General features: G+C 41.7%; 1 protein-coding gene across 1 annotated transcript in view; it reads left to right on the forward strand.

The window, feature by feature from the left end:
- The window catches only part of LOC133854742 (chaperone protein dnaJ 13), a 67016-nt gene that overhangs the window by 43600 nt on the left and 421 nt on the right, over positions 1–22995 (forward strand). The window contains exons 7-12 of the mRNA XM_062291009.1: positions 3347–3431; positions 4292–4345; positions 4536–4616; positions 5788–5865; positions 21843–22082; positions 22809–22916. Of these exons, the coding sequence (XP_062146993.1) occupies positions 3347–3431; positions 4292–4345; positions 4536–4616; positions 5788–5865; positions 21843–22082; positions 22809–22916 (646 nt within the window). The remainder of the gene's footprint in view (positions 1–3346; positions 3432–4291; positions 4346–4535; positions 4617–5787; positions 5866–21842; positions 22083–22808; positions 22917–22995) is intronic.

The following is a 22995-nucleotide window of genomic DNA, read 5'->3' on the forward strand; positions in this document are numbered from 1 at the left end:
CGTTTTTTGTGTGGACAGTGACTTTAGGGAGAATGTTGACTTTGGATAACTCAATGTATGTGCGAGAAAAGTGGGGAATCTATTGATCATCTCCTTTATTGTGAAAATTGTAAGAGAATTATGGAGTTCGATTTTTCATTTGTTTGATGTTGTTTGGGTTATACCTAAAAGAGTGAGAGAGATATTCGTGAGTTGGAGAGGACAAATGGGAAATCGTAATGCTCTAGAAGTTTGGAAGTTGGCTCCTTTGTGATTAATGTGGTGTATTTGGAGAGCGCAGAATGCAATGAGCTTTGAAGATCGAGACTTCGTTGTAGAGCTACAAAATATGTTATTCCAATCCCTCTACACATGGATAGCAGCGTTAAATAGTCTGCCCGTTCCCATTTTTATTTATTTATTTATTATTTTTTTTTAAGTTTCGGACTTCTGTTCCTCTTTTCCTTCATATTAGGGGGTTTATCTTGTATACTTCTTGTATACTAGGGTTGTGTCATTTTGCAACCCACCTCAACTTCTTTCACTCTCCATTTAGCAGTTGTCGATTTAACCCACCGTTGATAAACAACCCCCGTCTTTCGAGTTTCGAGCCTGTCTCATTTTTCTTCAGCATTTTCAATCACTTCACCCTTGCGTGATTTGTGTTCATCAACCCCTTCACCATTGGGCTTCTGGGAATCCGGCCCTTTAGATTTGGTTAAACTTAAGCCCACATTAACCCTTGAAACACTCGGCCCTAGACCTTTCAAACCCACTACTTCATTCACAGCTGCCAAATCCTTATCTCATGAAGTGGGCTTACACATTGTATTATCATTCCTAGGCCCATATGATATCTGGACCACTTCTAATCTCGCTAGACGCCTCTCTACTTCTCTTTTAATGGATACCAGGAAGTCTTTCACAAACCTTAAATCAAGGAGATCTGCCATAAACGTTGAAGGAATGTTCAAGCTGTCACCGCCAGCTGGCATGCCAAAATTTCCATGTAACTGCTGCACCTCCTTCTTGCCAGAATCTTTCATACTCCTCACCGTTAGAATCCCTGAATTACCCAAATTACCCTTGCTCGAAAACTATTTCCTAAAAAATGTCTTTTCCTTACCAAAGCATCCACATAAAACCATCGTCCTTTATCCACTATCCACTGCATCGATGGATAAGCACCATATGCCTTACCAAATCTACTCCCGACAACACCCTGCTGCTCGATATAAATTACCGCCTTGTTGCCTTTTGTGGTGCTTGTGGATGAAACGTAACAATAAGACAGTTCGAGGACAAAGAAAGAACCATTGAGTAGCTCATTTCCTTTTTCTTTTATTCTTTGTACTCTTTGATGGCTGTGTTCCTCGCCCCTTTAGTACTTAGTTTTAATGATTTCCTTATATTGTTTTCTTCTTCTTCTTAGCCGCCTATCTTGTATACTCCATGTGTACATGATTGCGCTTTGCGTTTTTTAATGATATTGCTCTTATAAAAAAGAAAAAAAATTGTACAACACAGTTTCCTGGCCCATTACCTTCTCGGCCCTCTGGAACAATGATGAAGCTTCGCAGCCCTCCTGTACGGTATTCTGATACCTCCAGGAACCTTTCATGACTATTTGCACGCCTCTGCACAATGTACGCTGTACTACCAACTCTAAGAGTCCTATAGAACTCTCTCAAGTTCTCTTCTCTAATCAAGTCCTCCGCTATAGTCAATAACCACACCACACTCGGCTTGCCCAGGATCAGCGCACGATATACTCCTTTGCACCTCTCGGCAAAACAGAAACCCCGTTCCCATCTTTTGACAAAATTTGAAAGATTTTGCTTTGACGTACAAATAAACTAGATAACCCATCGCTAATAAACAAGAAAAACGAAACTACAAAATTCGATGACGATGTCGTCAGGACGTGCCCTCATGAGCTAGGAAAATGCAGTTCAGTTATAGTCCATGGGAGATTTCTGACCGTTCTCTCCCATTGATCGCCTTGAACTTTTCATATTCATGAAGGGCAAAAGGGAAGCTTCGAAGTAACACTAACGGAAACCATTTTTACCAAACAGTTGAAGATATTTCAAAGGCTTTGTTGAATAAAAACATAAACATTTGCAGCATATAATATAACTTGCATGTATGTATTTGCATCTTATATGTGTGAATTGTGGTTTATAGTAATTTTTTTCTCGTTACAATCTGAAATTTTGTAAGATAGCTGAAAGATGAATCCTAATATGAATGAAAGACAAGACAAGAAAGGATGGGATACTACAAAGGAAGAATTTTGGGGAAAAAAATTCTTGCTGGGGTGATATCATTATGAGCAACAAAATACTTACAAAAAAAAAAAAATCATTATGAGCAACAAAATCCCTCTTTAATTGGACAGGGGCTTTTAATATTTCTTCATTTTCGAAATTCTCTCGTTTTGTTGAGTTTTGTTCTACTTTTCGCCTTTAGTGGGGCCTTATCTTTGTTACATCCTGTGTACTAGGGTTGTGCCCCTTTGCACTTTTCAATGAAATGAATTATTTATCAAAAATAAAAAAGAGGATTGGAATAATGTTGACAAATAAAACACAACTCAAGGTTTTGATGCAGACCACATCATTATTCTGTCTCATTAATGCTGAACAGTAAAAGATAGGATCCTTACGTAACCAAAGTTTCCTGATGACTAATATTCAATTCATGCTGTGGCCGGAATCCACATCCATGCACCAGAAGTTTACCAGAGGTGACTGATGTCTATTTTAACCAGTTTTAGTTGGCAGTAAAATCACATTTCGTTTAATTTGAATGAGAATTGGAGTTATCTGTGTCTAACGAACCATTATTGAGCTTCTTTATGGAAAATATTTACTTATGGTGCTTAATTTGATGCCCTTTCTCCTTACTCTTCTTGTTGTTACATGAAGGATTTGTTTATTTGGTTCTATAAAGCCGTTACCATGCCATCATTTATTTATCTTGATGATTCCTATTTAATGTTTGAGATTGTGGGCAAAGTGCAGAGTAAATTAGGGTGTGATGGCAGGCTTCATTTAGAGTGGGTACCCTTGAAGCTCATACCTTTAAGCAGAACATATTGTCTAGTAAATGTTCCTTGGAGTTTATTATACACTTGAAATTCTTTTATGGCATTCATTTATTTTGTTTCTGTGTTGATACGATTAATATTTTCTGACACTGCTTTGTCATTCATAATGTCAAGTAATTTTTTGGAACCTTTTCGTACACACATATTTCAATAATCAAAGTATATTACAGCTGATTGAGATTCTGTACTGTCAGCACGTGGTTGCATTTATGCCTTGATGTAATAAGCTTTTGACTTGATGCATTATTGTTGTAGCACCACTCTTGAAATAGAAGTTGGCGGTGGAAGGAAATTATCTAAATTCAGCACTGTCCGCATGTTGTACACAATAGGAATACAGGTAAAAAAATGCAGCTATCTAGGCAGTATATGAATTATGATTTCTTCATTGATTCCAGTGCATTTGTGTTCATTTGCCTTTATGCATGTGGTTGGTTGGATGTATAGAGTAATTTCCAGAAATATCATGCAACTGGTTCATCATAATTTTTCTCAAATAGATGGTTATTTAGATTTTAATAGAAGAAAAAGAAGATAATAAGGGATTTTCTGCAAGTACCTAGCTGTGTAGTTAGGCTTGGCAATTCGGGTTGCCGTGTCAACCCATTTAACTAATTTGGTAAAAAATTTGTAATTATCGCGTCATAAATATGTTATAAACGGGTTGATGGGTTATAAACGTGTCATAAACGGATCATTAACGGGTCATAAACGTGTGATAAACAGGTTGACGGGTCATAAACGGGTTATAGCCTAAACCCAAACCCTATATATTTGTGTCGGATTCGCGGGTCGTGTCAAAATTGCCAAGCCTATGTGTAGTGACTTAATGTCAAATTTTTATACCCATTAAAAGAGAGATTTTGCACTGGAGACCTATACATCCAACCAACCACATGCAAATGATCTTTAAATATTTTGCACTGGAGACCTATGCGTTTTTGGCATGATCCTTAAATATTTTCATTGAAATCATTTATTTGGACACCTTGATGATCGAATATAAGAATTCCGTAGTTTTATCTAGTTTAATCTTTCCTTTTCTATTTTTCATATGGTCTTAGAAAGATAAAATGTCATTTTAACTGATATTTTATGGAGTTAGTAAGAGCACTCTCTGTTTGGTTTGTTGTTTCAGTTGTCCTATATTTCTTTGTAAGTCAAGTGTGCTTGTTATCTTTTTTTTTTTTTTTTTGGCAGGGTATATTTTGGAGATTCGAATTGCATCGTGGCGGCCAAAAGTTAATTATTCCTGTAAGAATATTTTCACACTCTCACTTATTTTCACTTATTTCACTTCAAGATGAACATCTATATTCTTCTTTCAAATTTGCTCACATGATTCTATGAAACTGTAGTATATTCTGGAAATACGATATAATAGAACTTAGTACTGATAAACCTCTTTGGTTCTAATCTGTTGTTGATGGGCTATATCTTGCAGATTTTGCTTTCCAGGCATTTGAATCCTGTGCTTGCAACTGGAGCATTCATACTTCCAACCTCCGTTTACTTTTTACTCAAGGTTTATTGCACGTTGCAAACTCTACCGTTTTCCTTTTTTCATGTCAGATAAGTGTTAGAAGAGTGTTAGGGTTTAGAGTTCAAGGGCATTATTGTCATTGTCATATTTCTCAAAACCTATATAAGAAGTGTGAGGTACTACATAACCATAACGAGCCTTCAACTTTTCTCTAAACCTTTCATGCAAACTACAACTATGCTTCATGAAAGCCTTTGAAATGATAGTTTAGACTGTTTAATCGGGGGTGTGTTCGGAAAATTTTAAGGTTTAGCCGAAAGTGGGTTTGTTAAAACTGTTATCATTTTGGGATTTGTTAAAATTTAATTTATACTTGGGCCCCTGAACATACACTTACGAAAAAAAAAATATCACCAATAAAAACTAAGTATTCTTACCCAGTGGGTGAATGTGTAATTAACATAATAAAATACAAATATTTTATTTCATATTTTTTGCTTCTTGCATGTTTTTTTATGACAATAAAGTAATTTCTAGGAAAAAAAAAACTAGATTTAGTAGTAACCTCCAACATTCGCTTTATAAGGCATGGTCTCTAGCCATTCATCCTAACCCTTGGGGTTATGTTTTAATGAATCGGATACTACTAGATGTAATAAGCTGGAATCCTCAATATTCGATATATCATACTAATCTATGTTTAGTTGATCAGAAAACCTAATGTTCTTTTTCCAATTACAATATGTTTTTGGTCCCAAGGCAGGTAGTCAATAGTTAGCTCTGATCTGTGAGAAAGAATTTCGAAGAACTGACCTTTTCCATCCATAATGTTCCTGAACCTTTTTTTTTTTTTTTAAATAATTTTTCCATGTCTTGCTACCCTCTGCTATTTAATTGCAGTTTGCATGCGATTTTTTTTTTTTTGAAAAAAAATTTGAATATTACAGCATTTTGGTTATATATTAATATGATTACATGCCATTGCCAAAGGTCAGTGATCGTCATTAGTTCCCACTTGTTTGATTCTTTGCAGAGTGCCCAAGTACCCACTAATTGTTTTATATGGTGTGACAAATCATACTTGGGATTTGTGAACGGGTCGAAAGATGGAAGTGTTATATTAATATTGTTTTTTGATATGTAATATAGTTTTTAACCAAACTACTTCGTCTGTGTATTATTTGCTAATTTTGTATCCTTTGCATGCTTGCAGAAATTCGTTATTAAACCATATTACCTTAAAAAGGAAAAACATTCGGCTTTAGAGAATATAGAAAGAACCTCTGCCAAGGTATGGGTTATTTATGTGCCTAACTGTGTTGTGGTTTATGCACTTTGTGGCAACTCTGTTAATGTTTGTCTAGGTACAATTTGGATTGTTCAATTTTTTTCGAGTATGAGGCCATATTCTTACATCCATACACATCCACAAGATGCAACATGCATGTAGATGCATACCTTCATAGCCCATTGTCTGCCAGCCTGGATTTTTGTAGTTGTATCTCGATATCTCTCTGCATAGCATGTAAATAGAACACTGAAAAATGGTTACAGGTTTTGTTAGATAGAAAAACATGCATAATTTTATGGCTGGCTTCACTAGCGTGCAGGCCATCTTAGATTAGTTTGGGCAAGCTTGGTCGTTATTCAAGCTCAATCTTTTTGTTTGAGTCTGGCTCATTTTAAAATAATGGAAGCTTTGTGCCTGGAAAAGAAAGAAAAATGATAAAGGACAACAAACTTGCAAGCCAAGCTGAAAGGAACCCAAGTAGCTTGCCAGAATATGGGCTCATTTTCAATCTAATGAAGTAAACTTCTGAGTTCCCTGTAGACTTGTAAACTGGAGCCTTCAAAAAGCTTCACCTTAGCTCAAATTCGAGTTGACCCTAAAGATTTTAGTTCCGGCACGTTTGGTAAGTAGTCATTAACTCACAAGCCATTTGGCTCAATAAACTTGGTACTCCAAAGAGTAATGTCATATGCAAGATTCCTATCCTCCTTTTATCCCCCCAAATGTGACATGGGTTTTAAAATTACCATTGAATTTGTGATGGATTACTATTGGCTTTTGATCCAATAATGAAATTATTATTATTATTATTTTATTAGTAAGAAACCAATCTCATTAAAAAAGCGTAAGGCGCCCCTTGGTGTAAACTAAATACAGAATTAGGGTAAAAGCTTTAGGCGCTGAATAATGTTTATTGATATTGATGCAGTATATATAGAGTTACAGGCTGCCATGTATATATGGCATATTATACAGTAGTTATTCTATTCTATAATTACAAGGGTTTAAATAAGGAATAAGTATCATGTCCTCATAGGCAATATAGCCGTTCGCTGAGGTGGAGTTAATGAGAGATATGGAGGAGATAATTGGTTGTCTAATTTAGGAAATCTTCCTAACGGCTCTAGGGTTTGTTTGTGAGCTGTAGTAGCGGCTAGGGTTTCTGTAGAGGGTTCGGCGACTAGGGTTGTATCCTTAACACCCCCCCGCAAACTGATGGGAGGAACGACCGGAAGTTTGGTACGCAAGCAGCAGAACCGATCAGCATTGAGGCCTTTGGTGAAGATGTCAGCTACTTGATCAAGTGTGGGGATGTATCGAAGTTGGATGTCTCGGTTGGTTACTTTTTCCCGTATGAAATGGATGTCAACTTCAATATGTTTGGTGCGGGCGTGGGAAACCGGATTGGAGGCTAAGGATAGTGCTCCGGAATTGTCACACCAAAGAGTTGGTGGAGACGGAAGTGAAACCTGCAGTTCTCGGAATAGCATACGGAGCCAGTAAAGGTCTGAGGTGGCAAGGGCCATTGCACGGTATTCGGCCTCTGTGCTGGATCGGGAGACGATGTGTTGCTTTTTGGCGGACCATGAGATGAGGTTGGAGCCGAGGAAGATGCCAAAGCCAGTGGTGGAGCGGCGGTCGTCAGGGTTACCAGCCCAGTCAGAGTCACAGAATCCGGTTAGGTGGAGGGAGCCTGGGGTGTAGTGAAGGCCGAAATCAATGGTGCCTTTGAGATACCGAAGCACCCTTTTAGCTGCAGTCCAGTGAGTGGATGTGGGGCTGTGCATATGCTGGCACAGTTGGTTGACAGAGTAGGCGATGTCTGGACGAGTGAGGGTGGCATATTGGAGAGCTCCAACGATTTGGCGATATTCAGAAGGATTGGGAAGGGCGTCTCCATCAAACTTGGACATTTTGGAGCCGGATGTGCAGGGGGTGCGATAAGGCTTGGAGTCAAGCATGCTGGCACGGATGAGAACGTCCTGGATGTATTTGGATTGCCGTAGGTGTAACCCAGAGGAGTCGCGGGTAGTCTGGATTCCAAGGAAGTAGGAGAGTGAGCCGAGATCTTTGATAGCAAAGGCAGCTTTGAGCTTGGTGATGATGGACTGAATGGTGACCGGATTGTTACCTGTAATAATAATATCATCCACATACACTAAAAGGAAAATGTGAGAACTGTTAGAGTGATATAAAAATAGGGAAGGATCGACTTGTGAGCTAGAGAAACCAAGATCGAGTAAAGTTTGAGAGAGACGGGTGAACCAGGCCCGAGGAGCCTGTTTAAGGCCATATAAAGCCTTGCGCAATTTGCATACATGATGGGGGAAGGCAGGGTCCACAAAACCTTGTGGTTGCTCCATGTACACATCTTCATCAAGTAATCCATGGAGGAAGGCGTTGGAGACATCGAGCTGTTTGAGGGTCCAGTTGAAGGTAATGGCTAAGACTAAGAGTAGACGAATGGTGGCGGGTTTAATGACGGGACTGAAGGTGTCATGATAATCAATACCGCAAAGTTGGTCAAAGCCTTTGGCGACGAGGCGAGCTTTGTAGCGTTCGACAGTGCCGTCCGGATTCTGTTTAATTTTAAACACCCATTTGTTGCGAACAACATTTTGGTGCAAAGGACGAGGACATAAGGACCAAGTGTCATTGTGTAAGAGAGCTTGAAATTCAGTAGTCATAGCAGTAGCCCATTCGGGTTTAGAGGCTGCCTGCTTATATGAAGATGGTGCGGGTGGAAGAATGACAGATGTGAGTGTAACGAAGGGGTGTCTGCTGAGGAAGGAGGTGAAGCCAGGGAATGATCTGGGTTTGGAGGAGCCAGTAAGGGAACGAGTGACGGGACGGTTACTTGGAACGAGAAGGGGAGCAGGGTTAGGGGAGGGAATGGAGACAGGGCTGGGTTGAATAGGGGAGAGAGGGTTGGGAGGGGCGGGTAGGGAAGGAGGGATAGGGGGAGAGATGGGGGATGATGGAGTGGAGTCAAGGGTTGGGGAATGAGTGGAGGGGGAAATGGGAGGTTGTGAGGAAGGAGTTGAGGGCAGGTGGGTGGATAGTTGGGCAGGTTGAAAGAGGATCGGAGTTGCTGGAGGTGTAGTGATTGTGCAGGAACCGGATGGGAGAGTTGAACTCTTAGAGGGGAATTTTGATTCATCGAACACAACATTGCGGGAGAGGTATACTTTTTGGGATTGGGGTTCAAGGCAACGGTAGCCGCGTTGGTTGGCTCCATAGCCAAGGAAGATGCAAGGTTTGCTTCGATAAGTAAGTTTGTGGGAGGCATACGGGCGAAGGAGTGGATAACATAGGCATCCAAAGCTTCGGAGAAGTGTGTAATCGGGTTCCTTCTTGAAAAGAGTGGAGAAGGGAGACTGGTTTTGAAGGACTGTGGTGGGTAGTCTGTTAATAAGGAAGACTGAAGTGAGGAAAGAATCGACCCAGTACTTGGCAGGGAGACCGGACTGGGCAATGAGAGTTAAACCAGTTTCGACGATGTGGCGGTGCTTTCTCTCAGCAACGCCATTCTGTTGAGATGTGTGGGGGCATGTGAGGCGATGAAAAATGCCATTGTTACTTAGAAATTGTTTGAAGGCAGTGGAGGTGTATTCTCCACCATTATCGGATTGAAAATACTTAATTTTGGTGTCAAATAAATTTTCAACAAGCAATTTGAATTTGATAAAACAAGTAAGAACATCACTTTTATTAAGTAAGGGGTACAACCATGAAAAACGACTGAATTCATCAACAAAAATGACGTAAAACTTGCATCCACTCAAAGAAGGAACTGGGGAGGTCCAAACATCCGAGTGAATGACTTCTAAAGGCTGAGTAGACCCCCTGGTGGCTGCTGAATAAGGTAACTGCTTGGACTTGCCAAGTTGGCAGGACTCGCACACTGAGGGGGTACTGACTGGACCAAGGAGAGGAAGATGATGATGACGAAGGAGATACTGAAAAACTGAAGTAGAGGGATGGCCCAACCGTTGGTGCCAAACCATGTCATTGGTTTTGACACCAAGGAAGGCAGTGAACCCACTGCATTTATTGGAGGAGTGATGATTCAAAGGAATGGGGTAGAGCCCATTTTCACTGGGACCGTGGAGTAGAATTGTTCCTGTCAAGTTGTCCTTCACAGTAAAGTCAACATCAGTAAGAGCAAACCAACATTTATTATCTTTGCAAAATTTATTAATAGATAGTAAGTTGGTTGAAGCAGTAGGGCAGTGTAAGATATTTTTAAGGAGAAAATTGTGAGAAGTAGATGTAGGGGAATTAACTAAGGAAGAACCAATGTTTTGAATATGCAAACCTGCGCCATTTCCTACACCAACAGTGTCGGATCCATCAAAGGGCTGAGCATTGGTGAGATTGGAGGATTCTGCAGTGACGTGCGTGTTGGCTCCAGAGTCGGCTAGCCAGTCTTGAGTGACAAATTCTTCATTGGCTTGTGCTGTCATGGCAGCGAGCTGCACTGGGGGATGGCGCCCTTGGTATGCATAATCCATGCGATGGTAGCAGTCCAACGCACGGTGGCTTGTTCTTCCACATATCTGGCAGGGGGAGTATTGGCGTGGAGAGGAAGAGGATACGGGAATAGGATTCTCAGTAGTAGGACGAGGTGGAGGAGGAGGGGGTTGATATCTGGGAGAAAAGGGAGGATTGTGTCGAGGGGAGAATGGAGGATGGGAGAAACGATTATGGGGTGAAGAGTGACGATATTGACCAGATGGTTTGGGAAATTGAGTTTTTCTGAGGCTCGGATTGTTGCTGTAGGATGGTTTGGAGCGGTGTGCATGGAGTGCAAAGGATCCAGTTTCAGGGGTTAAGGCTTGTTGTTGATTCTGGAGTAGTATTTCATGGCTTAGCAACTCGGATTGAAAGTCATGGAATGTGGTTTCTCGATCACGTAGGGAGAAGGCAGTAACAAAAGGGTTAAAAGTAGGGTTGATACCGTTAATAATGTAGGAAATAAGATCATCATCGTCGACGGGTTTACCGACAGCGGAAAGTTCATCAGCCCACGACTTGGCTTGATTGAGATATTCGATGCACGACTTAGTCCCCTGCTGCAAGCTTTGCAACTGACGCTTGAGATGGGAGATGCGTGATTTAGATTGACCAGCAAACCGTGTGGACAGAGAGGTCCATGCAAGCCTCGATGTGTTCAAACCGTACATCGAGGGCACAAGAGAAGGGGCTAAAGAGCATATGATGAGACTCAGGAGCTGTTGGTCTCGTCTCAGCCATGTAACATAGGCTGGGTTCGGAATCTGAGCGTCACCAGTGGTATTGGCGACGGTTCTGGGCGGACAGGGATCGGTTCCATCGAGTAGGCCTTGGAGATCATAACCACATAGGATTGGTTGAAACTGAGCAACCCAGCCTAGGTAGTTAGGACCTTCCAGTTTGATGCTGCCGAGTTGAGTAACATTGGGCAGAAAATTGGTTTCAGCAGTATTTGTGTTGGCCATGGGAAAGCGTTGGCTATTGGTAGGCTCTGATACCATGTAAACTAAATACAGAATTAGGGTAAAAGCTTTAGGCGCTGAATAATGTTTATTGATATTGATGCAGTATATATAGAGTTACAGGCTGCCATGTATATATGGCATATTATACAGTAGTTATTCTATTCTATAATTACAAGGGTTTAAATAAGGAATAAGTATCATGTCCTCATAGGCAATATAGCCGTTGGCTGAGGTGGAGTTAATGAGAGATATGGAGGAGATAATTGGTTGTCTAATTTAGGAAATCTTCCTAACGGCTCTAGGGTTTGTTTGTGAGCTGTAGTAGCGGCTAGGGTTTCTGTAGAGGGTTCGGCGACTAGGGTTGTATCCTTAACACTTGGTACACTGTGAGTATACAAGGAAACACCTAATTAGAAAGAGAAAAGCGAGCGAGAAAGTCAGCAAAAGTAAAAGACAAAGGGTGGACATAAACCGTAGTCCAAAAGTACAAAGTAAGGTAGAACGAGAATAGAATCTCTTCCAAGGTACTTTCCAAATCCACAAAGCTCCTATTATTTCTTTCCCTCCATAAGCACCAAAAGAGGCAAATATGCGTCATTTTCCAAACCGCAGCGCTCCTTAGCCTTCTAGTGGACCACCACATCGTCGTGAAGAATGAGATGATACACGGACTCCCCAATCTTCTTACACACATAGCATCTCTTTATCATAATAACATGCTGCTTCTTGAGGTTGTCCAGGGTAAGGATTTTGCCAAGAGTCGCGGACCACACAAAGAAGGTAGCCCTTGAGGGAGCTTGAGTGTGCCAAACCCTTTTCCAGGGAAAACGACTACTTCCAGAGCAAGCTAAGGAGCAAAAGGACTTGACCTTGAACAAACCTTTTTTGGAAGAGACCCACCACAACTTCTCTTCGCTGCCTCTGCTTACTTTGACTGAGTGTAACACTTGGAAGAAAGAAACAAAATCATCTACCTCCCAATCATGAGCCTCCCTAGTGAAGCTCACGTTCCACCGGTTGGAATTGCCCCAAAACTCCAAATTATCCGTAATAGCCGTGTCCCAACACCACAAATCATGCCAAAAACTAATCTTGGAACCATCCCCCACAACAAATCTAGTGAATCTAGAGAAAGAATCCCAATCTTTTTTTATTTTTTTATTTATTTTTTAATAAGTAATGTCAATTCATTAATAAAGCGCAGAGGGGCGCAACCTTAATACACAGTAAGTATACAAGAGTGCCCCTAATACGAACGGACAAAAAATAAATTTAAAAAGTCTGCATAATTAAAAACACCCAAGCTATGATGAGATGCTATCTAAATATATAACGTGTTAAGCAAATGCTTCCTTAGCTTCACTATTGATGTCTCTACATCCTCAAAATGTCACGCATTCCACTCCCGCCAAATACATCATATTAAATACAACGAAACTAACTGTCAAACTTCCTTAGCTGGACCATACCCAAACAACGCCCCTCAATTAGTCAACAACTCCAGCACCATTCATGGCATATCCCACTCTACCCCAAATAAAGTAAGAATGTAACTCCAAAGATCGTGAGTAACTTCGCAATGAAGTAACAGACGTTCAATTGACTCCCCACTCTTTTTACACACATCACCACTCAATCACCACGACATTCCTCTTTCGCAGATTGTCATTTGTCAAAAAATTTCCTAAAGTTGTTATCCATACAAAGAAAGCCACCATTGCTGGAGCCTTAACACGTCAGATACTTTTTCACGGAAATGAAGGGCTATCTTTCCTATTTAACACTTCATAATAGGACTTCACTTCAAGTAAACCCCTTTTGGAGAAGTTCCAAACTAACCTGTCATCCTCTCCATGTTGAACCGAAATAGAATAAAGCCGAGCGAAGAAAGAAAGTACTATCTCCATCTCCCAATCCTGGACTGGACAAGTAAAAATAACATTCCACTAAATAACTCCATTTTGAACAACCAAGTTATCTGCCACCATCGCATCTTTATTCCTCACAATACTAAACAAAACTGGAAAACATTGCTTCAAAGATCTATCCCCACACCACCAATCATGCTAGAAACTTATATGTGACCCATCCCCAACCTCAAAACTAACAAAGTTGCCGAACTTATCCCACACCCTCCTAATCTGTTTCCGCACCCCCATTCCAAAAGTACCCAAACCTCTTTTGAACACCACCCACCTCGTAGACTCTCAAATTTGACGTCAATCACCAATCGCCATAATGCCTCTCTCTCCCTACCATACCTCCACAACCATTTCCCTAGAAGAGCTCGATTAAACTGGATGAAATTGTGAACTCCCAACCCACCTGAATGCAATAGACTACAGATCCTGTTCCAATTCACTAAATGAAAATTTTCCTCATCTCCAATGCCACCCCATAGAAAATCTCCTTGAAGTTTATCAAGTCAATTAGCCACGCCCACTAGAATAGGGAACAACGACAAGTAATACGTAGGAAAGTTGGAAAGAGTACTTTTAAGAAGAGTCAGCCGACCACTCTTCGACAAATACATTCGCTTCCATCCAGCCAACTGTCGTTCCATTTTCTCAATGACACCATTCCAAATAGACATGGCCTTATAAGAAGCAACCAACAGCAAACCCAAGTATGTCATAGGCAAAGATGTGACCCGACATCCAAGGAGTTGAGCCAACCCGTCGACATCCTCTATCTCACCAATAGAAACAATTTCTGATTTTCCTAAATTAATCATCAATCCTGAAGCTGCCTCAAAACATAAGAAGATACACCGCAGATATTGAATTTGTTCTTGCGCACCACAAAAAATCAACGTGTCATCGGCAAACAGTAAATGATTCACAACTAAAGCATCAGAATCCCTGGTCCCACTGAAAACCTTGTCAAGTTACCCTAATCCATTGTGGCAATCAGGATCCGACTCAAAGCCTCCATAACCACAACAAACAATAAAGGAGAAAGTGGATCCCCTTGTCACAACCCAAGAGTGCTATTAAAAAAACCCGATGGGGACCCATTCATAAGAATAGAAAATCTCACCGTAGACATACAAAATCGTATCCAAGCCCTCCATTTCTCCCCAAAACCACACCACTGCAGCAAATAAAGAAAGAAGTCCCAATTAACATGATCATATGCCTTTTCCAAATCCAACTTACCCAGCAGCCCAGATTTCCCCGGTCAAATTTGACTACCCAAGCATTCATTAGTAATAAGCACTGAATCTAAAATTTGTCAACCGCCAATAAACACATTCTCTATGTTGGAGATAATCTTGCCCAATACTGACTTAAACCTGTTCGCGAGAACTTTGGAAATAATCTTATACATCCCCCACCAAACTAATAGGGTGAAAATCCCCCCCCCCCCCCCCCCCCCCCCAACCCCCCCACCAAACTAATAGGGCGAAAATCTCCCACATCCATAGTGCAAGTCTTCTTTGGAATCAGAGAAAAAAAGTGGCATCAAGACTCTTTTCAAACTGACCTCGATTATGAAATTCTGCAAATACAGCCATAAGATCATTTTTTAGAATTTCCCAACACTTCTAAAAGAAAGCCATTGTGAAGCCGTCTAGACCCGAAGCCTTATCTCCATTCAAATCCCTGACCACATCCCACACCTCCTCCACAAACTCTCTTTCCAACCAAATACTTTCGTCTGCATCAATGGGTAGGAAAGATAGACCATCCATCCTTGGCCTCCAAGAACAATGCTCAAAATGCAATTTGTTGTAATAATGGACAATATGCTCCTGGATCTCCACAGGATTCTTGGACGTTGCACCATTTATATTCAAAGAGTCCACATGATTGAATTTACAATGTGAGTTGGCCACCCTGTGAAAAATTGTGTTCTTGTCCCCCTCCTTCAGCCACAAAGCTCGTGATTTCTGTCTTCAGTTCATTTCCTCAAATAGAAGAGTTTTCTCCAACTCTCTTGACATATCTATCTTTTGAACCCTTTTGCTGTCCTCTAAGTAACGGCACTCTTCAACTAAGTCCAGCTTTCGAATTTCCTCCAATATTCTTTCTTTTTCTTCCCTACATCACCAAACACTTCCTCATTCCATTTCTTCAAATCCGTCTTCAAAGCCTTCAACTTACTAGCCAAAATGTATCTTGGTAATCCAGAAAACTCATAGGACATCCACCAAGTTTTAACTTGATCAACAAAACCATCCTATTTCAGCAGCATGTTTTCAAATTTAAAATACCTGCTCCCTCTCTTGGCGTCCCACAATCCAACAGCAAAGGAAAGTGATCGGATAGAAGTCTTGGCTATCTCCTCTGTGTCACTTCAGGAAAACGTTCTTCTCACTCCAGAGAAATTAAGAATCTATCAATTCTAGATCATGTTTGATCTTCTTGATTATTTGACCAAGTAAATTGGCCACCTTCAAGCAGTGGATACACCAAATTCTGCATGAATATTCTGAAAACTCTTCCATTGCTGTAGAAATGCCGGCAACTCTTGACCTCACTTGGAAATCGAACCACATTAAAATCTCCCCTAATACATCGTGGCAACTCCCACCAACTCATCAACCAAGCAAACTCATCCCATAGTTCCCTCCTATCCCTGTCATCATTCGGTCTGTAAACCCCCCCAAATGCCCATACAACATTATCGCCAGTATTGTGCAGAGAACAAGTGACTATATATCTTCCCACTCACTCCTCCACTTTCTCCATCACCCGTCTATCCCACGTTAACAAAATCCCACCTGACGCTCCACTGGCTTCCATATAGCACCAATCTACATAATGGCAGCCCCATAGACTCCGCACCACCTCCCTTGAGATAATTGCCATCTTTGTCTCCACCAAGCATATAACATCCGCCTTCCAATCCCTTAGTAGCCCTCTAATCTCCAACCTTTTCTTAATCTTATTTAGCCTTCTGACGTTCCACATTAAGATTTTAGGCTTCATAAAAAGCAAGATGAGCCCCTTCCCCTGTGTAGACCTCTAACAGATTGTGCCCCCTTCTCATAATTAATTGACCAAGCCAGCCTATTTAATTCCCGCTGCCCTTTTTTTCTTAGATTCTAGCATTGATAGGTCTCGGGCAGCTTCAATCTCCTCGAACAATGCCAACAGTTTATCCTCATAACCTTCACAAGATAACCCTACAACTTGATAAAAACTCTCAACTCTTTCCACCACCCACCTAGGTGACACCCTAGTATGATGCCCGTCTCCCCCATCCACTGCCAGTGGTGTGAGTACCAACGGTTCACACCTCTCCAAATCCCTCTTTATATCCTCTTCTTCATACTGTAACAAGAGGTCTTCAGGTAGGTAGTCCTGCATATCCAACGAAAACTCATACAGAACTCCCTCCTCCTCTCCCACCGCACCCTTGGATGTAAACCCAATCTCCATTTTACCACCTTCCCTCTCCCCGAAGAAGCTCTCCATTTGCTTCCCCACTGAAAAGGTTTCTGTTGTGTAGCCTCCCACCTTGACCTCTTTTGTCGAACAAGTCACCAACTCAAGATTGCCTTCTTCTTTCCTCTGATCGACAAACTCTGACCCAGACCCAGAATTTTCCATCATAGCAATTGACGGCGAACAACTGGAGATCTGTGGAGCTCGTAGTAGTCCTCCACCAACTTCGGACAATACTTGTGCAGTTCCCTCTTCAACGACAACACCAATCCCAACCATACCGGAGACCTCTTCAACTTCATCTAAGCCAAACCCTGGCTCAGATTGGCGAGACTCAAGTGCAACACATTCTGAGTCCGACCTATGTGTTCCAACCACCAACTCCTCCGGCTGTCTTTTGACTAACAACGAGACATTCGTTTCTCCTCCTCCATCACGCAACGCACCCTCAGGTACAGGAACAATGGCCTCATCCCCAACTATATAGTGAATTGCAACCTTCTCCCAGCTCTGACTCATTCCCACTTCAGACTTGTCCGTCCCCTGCTTCACTCTCCAAAAGGCCGTTGATTGTGGGTTGCGACGTTGATAGACCAGGCCAGATAATCCTGGCTTTAGACGATGGGCCACCTCTTCCTATCCCAATTTGGATTGTGAAACAAAAACATCCCCACATGGGCCTTCACCTTTTACCCCATGAGGCCCACAATTTTTAGTCCCCTCTTCCGGTACCAATTCATAAGCACTCCAGCCCAGTCCGAGATGCTCCATACACCTGTTTGCATCCTTCCTGAGTGTTAAAAACAAATTATGTAATGCTTGCACAGTTAAAGCTTCTTCTTCAGCAAACTTCAACCTCTCAGGCCATGAACGAGCAATGTGATCTTCGGGCGCATATCTCTCCTTTCCAAACTCATTTGAAACGCTACCAGGCTAGATGGCGATCCTCCCCACACTACCCTTGCTCAGTTTTTCACTTTCCTTTTCTACCCTCTGCAACCACATCCGCGAATGTTCGACGGGCCTCCACCGGCCGCACTTGCCCCTGAAGATGCCTGTTTTGTTGGCCTGTAATTCCCGCCGGTGCAAAATGTTTCACCAGCCTCCTCAATTGTGAAATACAACTCCCCCAACCACACAGCTTTCTCGTCCTTCCGGTATGATTATATAGCCATGTCTCCCTCCCTTGCCATATTCAATAATCTCCAAAAATTGCCCATAGTGATTCTGACGTTTCTGCAAGATGGTCATCGAATCTCCCACTTAACGAGACCTACGAAACTCCTTTGATGTCAATCCATTCGTCAACTCCTCCATCATGTGCAGCATCCAAACCACGCTCTGGAAATCCATGACCACCGAACGAAATACTCCTCTGCTCCATTCAGCAAGACGACATCCCCCGTTCCCGACTCTCGATCTTAACTCAAAGGACTTCGATTCAATGTAGAAATAGCCCATATAACCCATAATTAACAGACTATGGAAAACTGAATAAGAATTCAAAAGATAGAATTCTCACAGATAGGCATCATAGGCATCACTAATCCAACCAATATGATATTTAAAGGTTTGATGTCCGCAAATAATCCTCTGGTTAAGTCATGTTTGCTGCCAGGAATGAAAAGAATTGCGGGGTACACAATCAACAAAGCCACATCCAAATCATTTGCGACAAGCTAACCGCATCCAAATCTTCCACATCCCCACCCCAAAGGCACCTGTCCGCTCGAGAGAGCACCACCTGCCCCATAGGTTGCCATATTTAGAATTCACCACGACTCTCCACCACTCATCTCTCTCAGACCCAAAACACCTTAGCCATTTGCCTAGCAGGGTGCGATTGAACGCCCTCAAATTTTTGATCTCCACCCCTCACTCGGAGATTGGAGAGTAGACCTTGTCCCAGCTAACCAAGTGATATTTAAATTCATTGCCTATCACACCCTATAGAAAGTCTGTTTGGAGCTTCTCAATGTGATAAAAGGGGGATAAAAGCCATGTCACATTTGGGGGGATAAAAGGGAGACAGGAGTCTTGCATGTAGCATTACTTGTACTCCAAATAAGTTATATTTAATAATCCTCAAAAGACCAAACATATATTCCAAGAGTCAAATTTTCGTTGGTTTTCTGCATTTCAATGTCAACAAATGAATAAAATAAACTCTAGTGATGTCGGCACATCATCTCAGCCCTTAATGAAGTCACGTCCTAGGTAAATGTTACTTGCATTTTACGGTTGAAAATGCTCCCTGCCAAAAAAAATCAGATATGTGCCCAGAAAGAGAGAACCAAATTCTATATGGAATTGCTAGCTGATTTACCTTGCCCTTATACCATACTACATGTATATATGGAATCCTGCATTGTCAATATAGAATTTAGAATGATTTGCAATTCTGCCTACATAACATGTATGGCAATAGTTGTATTTATAGAAAATCTGAAACATCTAGATAATAACTAGAAGCGTTTTACATGAAATAAACTATCTAATCTGATCACATAACTTTAGAGTCCTAGTTTGTTACAACACAACTAGTCTAGAGTTTATCTAAAGAGAAGAGTCTTTGTCAAACTCTAATGCTGTAGAAGAATCCTGAGTTAAGTCTAGAGTAGTATCACTAGTTGAATAGGATTTTGATCCAATAGTCTACTCACCAAGTGATCAATGTTTAAAAAGTTTTTTTCGCCAATATTTATGCTGTAAAAAAGATGCTAAGCGGTAAAGCCCACTCTCTCTTAAAGTTTAAGAGACTGGTAATACATATTATGGATAGGTGGTGAAGCACCACTGTCATCCAACCATGAAAATTTAATATACATGGTGGACCATAGAGTACTCAGTACATAGTAAGCGCTAAATAAATGTTAATGTTGTGGAGCATATATATATATACACGCTAAATACAGTTAGCACTTTTGTATCGTTTTAAGATTCATCACATCCAGCTACTCAAACTGATGCTACGTCTTAATGGTGGGTGAAATGCAAAAAAAGCGTATAGCACTTGTTAACAGGCGGCTGGATAGGGTCGATTCTCATTCCTGAAGGTCAAGATGGGCGAGGGTGGAGCCGTGTTTCTGGGGATCTGAGCAAAGTTCTGGCTTTTCTTGTAGCCACGGTTGGGGCCTCGTCTTCTGGTGGTCCTCTGACGGGATTTAAGGTGAGGAATGGAACAGGACCTCCGATGTTCACAAAGGTGGTGAGTTCGGCAGCTACCGTCTCTGCTATGGGATGCCGGCCTCCGGGTGAGATTTCAGGTTCTAGGGGTGCGGCGAAGGTTGTAGACGTAAGTCCGTTGGCGAACTGGTGCGAGTTGGAGGAGCAAGTGATTGGTCCCTCGGGTAAAGACTATCATGTTGATGATCTTAGCAGATCTCGAGGTTGCGTCGGGAGTCCAACTGGCGTGTTCGGGGATGCTGCTGTTGAGGGCGACGTTTCATTGCAAGGGGATGGTGTGTTTGGAGTGTTCGGGAAGGTTTTTGAGTTTCTTGGTCGCTTATCCAAGGCGTTGGCTTGGGCTTGTGGGTTTTCGAAAAGTTTGGGCTTGAAGTCTTTGTTTGGACTTAACTGAAGGGTGGGCTTTGTGGCGGGCCGGGCGCTTAAGAGGGTTAAGTCTGTTTTCAAAGGGTTTCGGTTTTAGGCTGGGGCAAAAGTGCTTAAGCCCAACGCCAAGGTGGCGGCTGTTTCAGGCCCTGAGTTGTCTTTGGGTTCTGGTGTGGTTTCGGGCTGGGTCTCAGGTCTGGGATGCATTCATCGTCCGACGGAGGTCCATGGGAGCGCTCTTCAGCCGGAGATGACGTTGGCGGCTGATTCTGGGGTGTTGTCAACTTTCGGGGGTGGGTCTAGATGTTTGCAGCTCGATCTAGTGGTTAAGTCCGTCAAGCAAGCCTTCGTTTTTCCCCCCCTGTCAGTTCTGGAGCTGCTGCCTCTGGTGCCTCTGAGCGCTTTTCCGGCTAGGGCGAGGTCTTCTGTGGACTTTAGCTCTTCTGATTCAGGGCTCCTCCATCGGCAGTCAGTGGTTCTTCCATCAGCTGCCACTGCCTTGGTGAGGTCGGTTGATGGGGACCTTAGTTTGTTAAGTTGGGAGCCTTGTCTGGTGGGGTAGGGCATGCAGGGTTTGGGCAGGTCTCTGTGGGGGTTTCTCCTTCGGCAGGCCGTGTTTCTTCTGGTGTCCGTTCAGGGATTCTCCATTGGCAGGCAGTGATTCTTTTGGATGCCCCTGCCTTGGTGAGGCCTGTTGGTGGGTTCCTCTTTTTGGAAAGTTTGGAGGTCCTCCTGGGGTTTCGGCTGCCCTTCCCCCTTTTCAATGGGTTTTGTTTCCTCTGAGGCCAAGGCCGTTCTCCTCGGTGTTTGGGTGTCCTCAGTTTTTTCCTGGTATGTCTTGGAGGGAGTAGCAGTCGTCTTGGGTCTTCGAGGCGGATGAATCTTCGAATGGGGTTGGTCCGGTGGAAGGGGTTGTTTACCCCAGGGCTATGGAAGTTGCTAAGTCTTGTTTTAGCACGATGGGGATTTCTTTCGGGGGGTCAGAGGAGGGCTTTCTTTATTTTTTGACTTTGATTGATGAGGGGCAAGAATCAGTTTCTGCCTCTAAGAAAAAAGGAAAAAGAGAGGTCAAGAATCTAGAATGCTCGATCAATTTCAATGCAAGGGGTGGGGGTTCTAGCCGGGTTAGAGGCAAGAAGTTGGGGGGTTTAATGTAGCATCTCTTATGTTTTTGGGTTTTTCGGGTGTTCTTCCTTTGTTTTCTATTTTTCTTTTGTTTTGGTGTCCTTCTTGTATACTCCCTGTATACCTAAAGGTGCCTTTACGCTTTTTTAATGCTATTTCGTTTATTACTTAAAGAAAAAAAAAAAAAAAACAGGGCTTGTGAACAGCGTAATAATTCAGGGAGGAGTTTGAAATAAAATTCTTATTTGTACTTCTTCATTGGGTTCTGAATGTCTGCAAATCTTAAGATTTTTTAGTTAGGTGTTTTTTTATTTTTCTTTTCTGTTGTCTGATTTGATTATACGAGGTGTGTTTCACTTATTTTTTCTTTACCTTTACTCCAAAATGCTGAGGGAAGTATAATTATTTTTGGCCCATTTTTGTGTAGGTTCAAGAGGCAAGAGGAGCAGCAGAGAAAGCTCAGCAGTTACTACAAAATGTGGCCAATAGGAAAAGAAATAGGCAATTAGAAACAAATGGATTGGTTATTACTAGAGCATGGTATGGAAACCGTACTGCTTTGAGTAGGAAAGATGAATCGAGGGAAACACACAATGAGTTGACTTCCCAAGTCATGGATGTCACACTACCTTTGAATTTCCTGGTTGATGATTCTGGACAACTCAAGGTATTTTCACTTTTAAGTGCTGTTTTTGATTTTCTGTGTGTTAAACCATGAATCCTGCTTTATGTTCATATTGTAATATAGACTGATGTGAAAATTGAAATATTCTGTTAAGTTAGTGAAATTTTGGACTACCTACATAATTAACAAGCCAAAACACAGTTTTTTTTCATAACCTCTTCAAATTACCACAAGTAACCCTCTTGAAAGGGTCTTAACTGAAGCTACTAATTTTCGGTTTGAACTTTGTCATCTCATTCACCATATCATTTTCGATCCTTTGCATAACTACTTGGAAAAGTACGTGTTACTAAATTGGGCTAAAAGAAGTTAGAGAGCAATATTGAATAGAAATTACCTGGTGATTGATGATTGCCTGCAAAAGACATATTTGGTCTATGGTATTCATTTGATCAATCATCATACTTGTTGGTTGCTTTAATATAGTTAACAGTGAAAATCCTTGACCTCAAATTTTTAAACTGGGATTAATATAGTGCTTTTGGAGTTACTTAAGGTAATTAATTTGATAGCTTCTTAAAAACTTTTTGGAGACTTGGACATATTCTTAGGAGCTCCCTAAAGCTGGAGGTGTAGACTACACCAAATTTGGACGGTCTGGCAATCCAGTATGCCAGTGCATGGAATCCACTTTGGTTTTTTCACTTTGTACTCCAGAGATCCCTTATTGTATTTCTTGATTTTTTGTTGTTCAATCTGTTGGTTTAGCTTCATGAGGGTGTGAAGAAGTCGGGAATCATGGGCTTTTTTGATCCATGTCCTGGAGAACCTAAGCAGCTGCATGTGGAATACACTTACAGAGGCGAGAGATATGAGGTACTACTGTTTCTTTTTTGTTTGTTAACAAAAGGATGTTGATGAAGGTTTTGATTTGGGTAACTCTTGAATTTGTGAA

This window comes from Alnus glutinosa, chromosome 13 (assembly GCF_958979055.1).
Source record: "Alnus glutinosa chromosome 13, dhAlnGlut1.1, whole genome shotgun sequence".
Lineage (NCBI taxonomy): Eukaryota > Viridiplantae > Streptophyta > Magnoliopsida > Fagales > Betulaceae > Alnus > Alnus glutinosa.